The following is a 9,217-nucleotide window of genomic DNA, read 5'->3' on the forward strand; positions in this document are numbered from 1 at the left end:
AGATACTGCTCTGTAAACAGGGTTGTGTCACAGCAGCCAGGAACACACAAAATGAAAACCAGGTCCATGAACACATGACTTAAAGCCTACAGCCACGTCAGTTAAAAAGAGATCAATAAAAGGCAGCACAAGAGCTCTACGCACACCAGACCAGACTGACTCGTCCGGGAGCAGCCAGTGAGCGGTCAGGTGCTTTTAAAAACCTTCATGCTGTACTGCTTGTATTAAAAAAATATTTCCATTTATGCTACCATTATTTTTTTCCAAAGTAGGCGTTCAAGAAGTTCCCACAAACTGGAGATTGCTCTCTGCCACTTACAGTTTGTAAGCTGATTGCGGCTTTCTGACACACGCACTGTTTCTGACAGCTTCCAGTTTAAACACCTGCTTTCCTCCCTTACGCGTGAGCAGATGAAAAAACCTCTTCATTGTGAACCTTCTCCTCTGCCTAACTGTGAACTGAGAGGAAAGCTGTACTGAAAAAGGAAGGATATAGGAAAAGAAAGAAAAAAGCACAGTTCTAACAACTTGGCTTTTCAATTGAAACTTCAAAGACATGGTGGTGTTTCTTTCTGATGTTAAATCTGATTGCTGACACAGTCAAATAGGAACAATTCTCCCTAAAAACTCTGCCAGTAAACTCAATTTCTGGCACACCACATCCACTGCGTTCTGCCACCAGGTGCAGAAATCTTGATAAACAAAGAACAAGAAATCTGAAATATAAGTGGGAATGGATTCAATGACAACCCCTGATATCGGTTTGTGAAATGAAAGCACGGCTATCGCTATGATTACTGTGAGAATAAAGGTGACTGACAGAGGATTTGCAGCCTGCAGAAGTTCTTCAGGTTTTCCTCCTTCCTTTTCACTGCTCTTGCTGCGCAGTTTCCTTTTAGGAACCAGTTTTATTTTCGGAGTCAGGATCTTGTTGATCTGACCGACTTCAGTTTTAGACCACACGTCCTTCAACAGGTGTCCAACCCGTGGGTAAATCTCCACGGCTTTAACATCGGGCAGCTCCTTCTCTTTCAGAGCTTTGATACGTTGATGCACGTTGTCCACCTTCTCAAGAAAAACGAGTGGAGACTCTTCCTTCTGAATAGAAGTGTTCAGTGACATTAATTCCAGCTGTTCTTCCCTTATTTTTTTCAACTTCTCAATGTGAGGTTCATATTCTTCTAAAATTTGTCTGTTGATTTCATCCAGCGCAGCCAGCAGAACTTGTTTCTTATGTTCCAGTGTCTCACTGAGCTTCTTAAAGTACTGCACCACTGCCTTCTTATCATCTTGTACGACGCTTTCACACTGCGACTTCTGTTCTTTCAGCTTTTCAATAAGCAAGCACACGTTAGACCAGTGCTTATCAGTTAATTGCTCGAGAATCTTCCCAGAAGACTCCTTCTCTTTTAGGTAGGCGCTGTGAAGGTCATCGATGGGATGGCCGTTGTGTTTCCCTATCGTAAGGCAGTGGCCGCACACGAGCTTTCTGTCCAGAAGGCAGTAGACGTTCAGGGGCTGCCTGTAGTGCTCACTGCAGGTGGCCACGTCGCAGCCGTCCTCCTGGCGGCACTTCTCGATGATGGCCTTCAGCGCAAAGTTGATGGGCAGCGCCTCGGTGCCCGAGGCAGGGATCTCAACCACGCTCCTGCAGTTGGGGCACTTCAGAGGAACTCTCAGGGGTCTCCAAATGGAGAAGTTGCTCGACAGCTGAATGACACCTTCCAGGCAGCTCCTGCAGAAGGTGTGCGAACAAGGCAGGACGCGCGGGTCTTCAAACAGGCTGTAGCAAATGGAGCACGTCAGCTCTTCCTCAAACTGATGCATGTCCTGCAAAAGAAAAACAAGTCTGATTTTTCTTCTCACTATCTTGCAAAGTTGTCTCATTCTCCTAAAGAAACATAATAACCAACAACCTAAGCTACACCGACATGTTCACTGCTAACGGGAAAAAAAACTATGATAAAAAACTCAAATACTCCCAAGGTACTGGGAGTAAAACTAAACCTCCCAGGGCTCCTACACAAGGTGTGGGAGCCACATCTTTACTTTCCAGCTTTTCCACGGAGTCACTGTGACACCCTGAGGTTCTCCTGATTTGCACATTTCACATTTGTAAGCCATGTCCCAGACACCAGAACTAAAGCATGCCAGTAACACAGCCAAGCCAAACAAGTCTGCTTTCACTGACTGCATGCATTATTTTCTGAGAGTCAATTAATGTGGGAAATACATTTAAGTGTGCACACTAATAAACCTATCGTCAATTTTGGGAACACCACTTCCACTTTGCTGAATTTTAAGTTTTCATTCGTGGTTGGGAAAAAAAAATCCTTAGCAGCATCCTCATTATTTTCTCCTACATACGTGGAGCCAACAGAAATACAAAGCCCACAGACTTCTTATGTTTGCAACCATTATTTTTTCCTAAGTCCAGGGCAGTAGTTCCCTTCCAATGAACCATTACAAAAGGGAAACGTTCCTCACAAACAACATGCATGAGATAAAGTGCAAGATCAAAATAATCTTCAAAGACACTTTTAACTGCAAAGTATTTGCTTGCTCTCACAGAAGCAGAGCAAGAAACAGACTGCTTTCCTCTAGCACTGTTACGCAGCTCCTGTAACTCCTGTGAGCACACACAGGCAGGGCAGCCAGGACTCAGTGTGGGGCTCCTGCACAGCCCCTGCCCAGGAAGGCACCAAATGCCCCCATGTGCTGCAGGGAAAGCAGACTGCACACGGGCACCAGCGGAAGGAAGGCAGGAGGCGGCTGCCAGAGACGGGAAACGCCAAGGAAGGGAGATCCAGACCTAGCAGCAGTTCAGCAAGGAACAAGAAAAACTTTCCCAGGATAAAAATAAAAGGCAGGATGAAGGTGCCGGGGGGAAATTCTTTACAGAGAGAGCGGTGAGGTGCTGGAACAGCTGCCCAGAGAGGCTGTGATGCCCCGTCCATCCCTGGAGGTGTTCAAGGCCAGGTTGAATGGGGCCATGGGCAGCCTGGGCTGCTATGAAATGTGGAGGCTGGTGGCCCTGCATGTGGCAGGGGGTTGGAGATTCATGATCCTTGAGGTCCCTTCCAACCCTGTGATTCTGTAAAGGCAGGAAATGTTTTCCTGTCCAGAGCTTTGGTAGCAAATGTATTCATCTAAACACACATTCATCACAGGAAGGCCAAACAGTGTAAGCAAATTACAGGCTAGAAGACATGTTAAAATTTCAAGTGTAACCATGCTGGGAGCATGCTGGGTTTCTGAAAGCTTGCAGCAATAGCAGGCCCAATGAGCAGCTGTCAGCTTACCCTCCTGTAATTAGCAACGCCGTAGACGAGATAAAAGCACGTAATATAGCATATCTGCCACAGCTATGTTTTAAAATTCATTAGTTTGACATTCTTTGTACAGACTTCAAGGATCTAATTTATTTGATTCTAAAAGCAAGCTTTCATTTAGATGGAACGAAGTAATGCAGTGTATTCAATGACAACACTGCATTCCCGACCTAGAGAGTCAGCCACTGCTCGTCTCATTAATTATACAAGCACTCGTCCAGTAACTACTATATCTAGAATATGGCTGTGCTGATAAATAAGTAACCATTCTACAACAGAAGTCAGCTGTAATAAGCTGATAAACTCTTAAAAGGTGAATTTGGCACCAGGTAGCAGCCGTGAACCTAAGCCAGCTCCAGTCTGACCCCAGGAGTTTGGTGCTGCCAACAGCTCACTGCAGCCAAGCTAAACCAGCACCAGAAAAGCTGCCTCCTGATGTTACAGAGGTCCGCCGTACCCCCCTGCATCACTAGTGTAGAAGCCCAAGTTTGCGTTAAGGAAATAAATAAGCGATTAAATGACACATAGGTAGTATTTTCCACTTCAAGGTCACCGCCGTGCAGAAGCACGGCAGAACGTACGCTCAGCAAACACAACAGGCTGAGCTGCAGCCCGGCGTTGGTTCATCGGGACGAGCGGTGCCTGCCGGGTTCCAACGAAGGTAACAGCGCCGGCAGCCAACCCAACAGCACAGCTCCAAACTTCGCATCCCAGCGAGGACGGGACACGACTCGGTGCCACCGACATCCCACAGCCGCGTCGCAGCAGCGCTCCGTCGCCGTTCCGCGCCATCGGCCCAGCTCGGCGGCCCTCGCAGAGGCCGGGAGGAGCGCGCGGCCCGGAGGCGGAGGTCGCATCCCGCGGACCAAACGCCGCCGTGCCGAGCAGTTTCTAAACGAGCGCGCTTTCAACGTAAAGAAATACATCAAAAACCACCGAGGTGACCGGGCTGTACGGAGGGGGAGCCGAGGGCCGACGAGCGGAACGGCGCCTGCGTCCTGTAGGGCTCTCGCTGCGGGCGCACGGCGGGGCTGCGCGGGAAACGCGGCCCCCACAGCCGAGCCCCGACCGCTCCGCAGTCCCACAGCGACGGAACGACGCGGCCCGCCCGGCCGATACGCCGCGGGTTCGATTCGGGCTCCGCGAGCGGCCCAGATTCGTTCTCGCCCGAGCCGAGAGCCCCGGGCGGTGAGGACCCCGCGCCTCCCGCACGCCGGTAATCGCCTCGCGCAGCCCCCAGCCTCCCGCCCTCTCCCTCACCTCACCGCGCCGGCCGCCCCTCACGGCTCCGCCGCTCTCCTCAGAGCGCCGAGCCGCGCATGCGCCGCAGCGCCAACGGCTGCGCCGTTCGAAAGTAAACGGTCGGCGCGCGGGGCGGAGCCGGGCGGCAGCCGTTACCAGCGCCCCCCCCCCCCAACTCTCCTCGCCGTAGCGCAAATCACAATTTGCCCCACAGGCAAACTACGGTTTCTCATCCGCGCTCCCTGTGCCGCGCCCCAACGCGTCCCAACAGCGGTCCTCCAAAAGACATCGTGCCCAGGAGTGACACAGAGCCCAAAGCGAGGCGAAAGAAAAAGGAAGTCGAAATGACACAATAAGAGACACGGTTCTTCGTGCAATGGGTTCCATTTATCTTGGGTTTGTGGAACCAAAGCAGCTAATAGAGGTTAAAGCAGCACAAACTTTTTACCCTGGTTGTATTTCCAGAGAAATTTTGCATACTGCTGTTGTTGCCGTATGGATGGCAGTATTTTATAGATTTGTTTTGCAATTTTTTGTTCTCTTATTGTCCCAACAGGGCACATTGCTTTCCCAAGCTCTGTAGCTTCATTACATATTGCATTCCATTACTCCACCTGTCCAAAAGCAGAAGTGCTGCTCACAGCGTTCCTTTGGTTTGCTCACAAGCCCAGGAACACAACACAGGATGCAGGCACAAAGCACCTCGTGTCAAGCCAGAAATCTGCCTGAGTTGAAATCATCAGACGTTAGAAGTTGCTTGCACTGACAAAATCATTTAAATTGTGTATTTTCTTTAATTTCAGGTGGGCAGATCCCTGCCATTTGTGCTCGTTCTGCCTGCTGACAGTACCACAAACGTGTACCTGCAGACTGCGTTCAACTTGTCCCCTGCCCCTACATCCACGTCACCCAGCAGCTGCAGAACTCAGGCACCCATCACAGAGGTGGCCTCATCCATTTGCAGGATGCTCAAGCAGCCACATGGGCTCAGTAAGAACCCACCTCAAGAGCAACCCAGAAAATGGTTTCTCAGAGAGCAGCTATTGGCAGCACATCTCACAGTAAGTCAGAGATGAGCTTGGATACAGCACGTGTTCATTCACCGACAGACACACTGAGACAGTAACCCCCTTTTTGTTACAGAGATGTCACCCTGAAGATTTTATTTACTATTTGAGCAAGGAAAAACAAAAAAACAAGCCAGATACAGAAATCTTTAAATCCAAAAAATCATTCTCCCCTTCAGTCTGATTTGTAGAAAAAGTTTCAGCCACATGGATGTTTTGTTGCTAGCAAATCTTCACCAATTGAAATGTTGGGAACAAGTAGTACCTCTGAGCAGAACTCTGCAGCTGACAATTTGTTATGAGCAAGACAGTGGGTCAGTGTTCTATCTGCACAGCTGACAGCCTGCAGTGTGCTAATGCCAGAGCCCTTATGAAAGAATAGCTTGAGATAGCTCCCTTCACACTGTGGTAGGAGGCCTGCTGCACTAACAGCCCGATGAATCACAGTCCATCCAATTCAGATTGCAGAAACATGACAGTGGTAACAAAGTTTTGAAGATGAACAGGTAGTGCAAAGTGGGTAAGCCCACAAACATAACAGAGGCACAGCAACATAGGTATCAGTTGTGTCTCGGTACAAAGAGAGTCATCTGGAACACAATTCAGCAGTTAATCCCCTTAAATCTGTAAGTCATGAGGAAACCCTTCTTTGGGTTCACAATACAACCAAGCTGAGAATGTCATGTTTCTTGAGAGAGACTTCTCCATCTGCTCAAAACTCCTGTTTTTGTCCTGATGGGCAGAAATGCACTGCTACTTTACTCAGAAACCTATTCTAAATCCTCTGCAACTGCACCAAAGACCTCCTAGAAATCCACAGTGCCTGAAAGAGTCCCAGTGGCATGGACACTCAGCCTGGAATTGACTTTGTTTCCAGGGTACAGAGACTACATAATACAGAATATACAGATAGATAGATATTAATTCCTTCCACCACTCCCTCAAAAGTCTCAGGGAACAAGTTACTAAAGAAGCAGCTCAAACAAGGGAGCTTTTGCCAACGATTTACAAAACAGCCGATGATCTGAATAACAGCTTATGGTGGTTTGTAGCCAGTTTATTCTCAAGTACTTACGAGAACTAGAAATTCTCAAGATGCTGCAAGCTTTACTTTGAAAAAAACCCTATTCTAAGAATGACACTCGTGCTTTCTCCTGCTACCCAGTGCTGCCAGTACTCAGTCTGACAACAAGCACATGCTTTTCCATCGAGTTGCACAGCTTCTGTAACGTATTTACAGATAAGACTGCAGTCAGAGCTTCCCACATCTGTCATTTCAATGTTATTTTATAGTCACTTAAAGTCGATCAAAACTATTTTCTTCAAGCTATTGAAACTGTTGTAGGTAAGTTGTTCTTAGCTTTGGAGCACACCAAAGCAGCAGAATAAACACAGCAACCCCATTTCAAGGGATTTACAAGTAATAATGGAATTTCTTTACGGAAATTAAATTTCCAGTCACTCTTCTGTAGGTACTAAAGCAATGTTAACTCTTTCAATAAACCATGTGCCTTCTGAGTTTTACTCTGGCAGTGGCTAAAACTTGCTATTACCAAGAGTTTGTAAACTCAACACATTTTCTGCTACTAAGTTCCCTTTCATAAAGTCTATTTGATCCAGATGCATGACTTCTGTAATTGCTTCCAGCCTTGTGACCAACATTCCTGCCAGTAATTTGGTGACATGCAGAGCTGAGGAAACATTTATAGTTAAAAGTGGCAAAGCCTACAAGTATTAACATGAAGACATTCTTAATTATAAAACAGCAGAAGTAATTCAGCAATTTAAGCAATAAACCATACGATAGGAGTTGTAAACAAATACACGCAGATTTCTTCACTTTCAGTAAGAAAATGCCACTCTTCTTTCTCCCTTGCACATCCACAGCTTTTTTTACTCCACGAGGGTTTTGAGACTGTGTAAAAGAGGATTCCTCACTGGAGACATCAGCTTCTCTTACTCAGGACTAAGTTATCTTAGCCACAGTTTAATTAGCAAAACCAACTCATTCCGTGACCAAAACAGCAGAAGCAGACAACTCACCAAGGCTGCTTGTGATCCATCAGATGATACAGCTGCACAAAGAAAACAGGAAAGGTGTTTCCCCATTCAAGCTTCATGCATCCAACAAGTGGCTCCCCGAGGCTGAAAGGCTTCACGCAGCCAGGAGCTATTCCTCATCCAGGAATGGGAGAGAAAGAAATAGGGTCAACTTCTTTTAGGCTGTTTGTCTAGATGAAGCCTAATATTCTTCACAGAGCTATTCCTCCTGGTTACATCAGCTAACTCCAGCCCTAAAACCCCAGGCAGCTATTTGTCTTACAATGCTGCTCCTTGGAATTAAAAGCCTACCTGGAATAGCTTATGCTAGAAATCAACTTCTGATCTTTCATTTATTTATTAAACCTCTACTATATTAAATACGGCTTAACAGCTCTTTTTGTATTGCCCAATACTGAGAAAGCAGGTTAATGTGTGACCCCACCTCTGCACGCTTGGTTATTTTTCTGAGAGCTGACCTGGGATTAAGAAGTTAGCAACTGCATGATGACAATCCAAATATCACAGAGCAGCATTCTGAGCATTCTCATTCTTGAGAAGGGCACTTCATGTCGTATCTCTACTGATAAAAAAGAAACACCTGAGCTCCCTCTGTCAAAGGAGCATTTCCATCATTCTATAATGTTATAAGCTAAAATACATCCAACCCTCCAGACACAAAACTGACTTGTGGCCATCACCCAGTGACAAGGCTGCACCCTCAGGTAATTCTGGTATCTCTGCCATTCCCGTTTCCAAGCTTTTACCACCTATTGGTGTTCCAGAAGTAAACCTTCATCCCACAACTCCCCTTTCCCCGGGAATACAATTACTTTAAACGAAAGCTTTTTTGGGGAGAAAAAAAAAAGAAGGCATTAGCCAAACAAATTCACTCCGACTGCTGCCCCCCAGTGGATGCTGGGCTATTCAACCTTCCAATATTTTGGTGTAGAGTAGGGAGAGGATGTGCTGAGAAGCAGGTGAATTTCCTGCTTTAGCCTTTTTGGATTTTTAAATAAAACATTGAGAACGCTCCGTGTAAAAAGGTGCGGGCTGAGGAGCAGAGGGTTAAGGAGATTCTATGCAAGAATGTAACAGCAGGAAGGGGCAGCAGAGCTGTAAGACCTTGTGCAGTGTTTCCTTTTCTTCCTGCTTCAAACCTACACACTGCTACAAACAGCTGATCTCCTCTCACCTCGACCAACAAGGCAGCCATCTTCTCCAGCACATCACACCACAGACTTCGTGTGCGACCTGAGTGAAATTTCACTTCCAGCACATCAGCTTCTCCAAACAAACGCACACAGCACGCCAACTCTCCCCTCCCCTCTGAGGTAGTTTGATTTTACACAAAAACACCCCTACCTCAGCTAACACACACTGCATAATTGGGCAAAGCAGGAATTTACACCAAAAACCACCGTGCCAAGCCCACGTAGCACAGTGCACTGATGTACGGCACGTAGCCACGTGAGACAGTGGAGCAGAGTAACAGCAGATCAGCAGTCATCTTCAGCGCCTTCTGAACACACAAAA

At 47.0% G+C, this 9,217-nt stretch overlaps 1 protein-coding gene across 2 annotated transcripts; it reads right to left on the reverse strand.

The window, feature by feature from the left end:
- Window position 1: 1 nt before the first annotated feature.
- On the reverse strand, window positions 2–9,153 carry TRIM59 (tripartite motif containing 59). 2 transcript variants are annotated; one of them, XM_042881108.1, is made up of 2 exons: window positions 7,685–9,153; window positions 2–1,830 (listed from the first exon to the last, which is right to left on the reverse strand). In XM_042881108.1, the coding sequence occupies exons 1-2, from the start codon at window positions 7,748–7,750 to the stop codon at window positions 601–603; spliced, it is 1,296 nt and encodes a 431-aa protein (XP_042737042.1). In that variant the 5' UTR covers window positions 7,751–9,153; the 3' UTR covers window positions 2–600. The 2 variants fall into 2 exon arrangements, with proteins under 2 accessions (XP_042737042.1, XP_042737043.1); XM_042881109.1 differs by lacking the exon at window positions 7,685–9,153 and adding an exon at window positions 4,593–4,670.
- Between the last annotated feature and the right edge of the window lie 64 nt (window positions 9,154–9,217).

Source organism: Lagopus leucura, unplaced genomic scaffold (genome assembly GCF_019238085.1).
Source record: "Lagopus leucura isolate 7727_CA_CO unplaced genomic scaffold, USGS_WTPT01 Super-Scaffold_100029, whole genome shotgun sequence".
Taxonomy (NCBI): Eukaryota; Metazoa; Chordata; class Aves; order Galliformes; family Phasianidae; genus Lagopus; species Lagopus leucura.

Excerpts from the sequence above, each read along its gene's own strand:
- TRIM59 (XM_042881108.1), bottom strand. The coding sequence starts at position 7,750 with ATGGGGAAACACCTTTCCTGTTTTCTTTGTGCAGCTGTATCATCTGAT. Across the intron at positions 1,831-7,684 it reads ATGGATCACAAGCAGCCTTG|GACATGCATCAGTTTGAGGA; the intron begins GTGAGTTGTCTG and ends TTTCTTTTGCAG.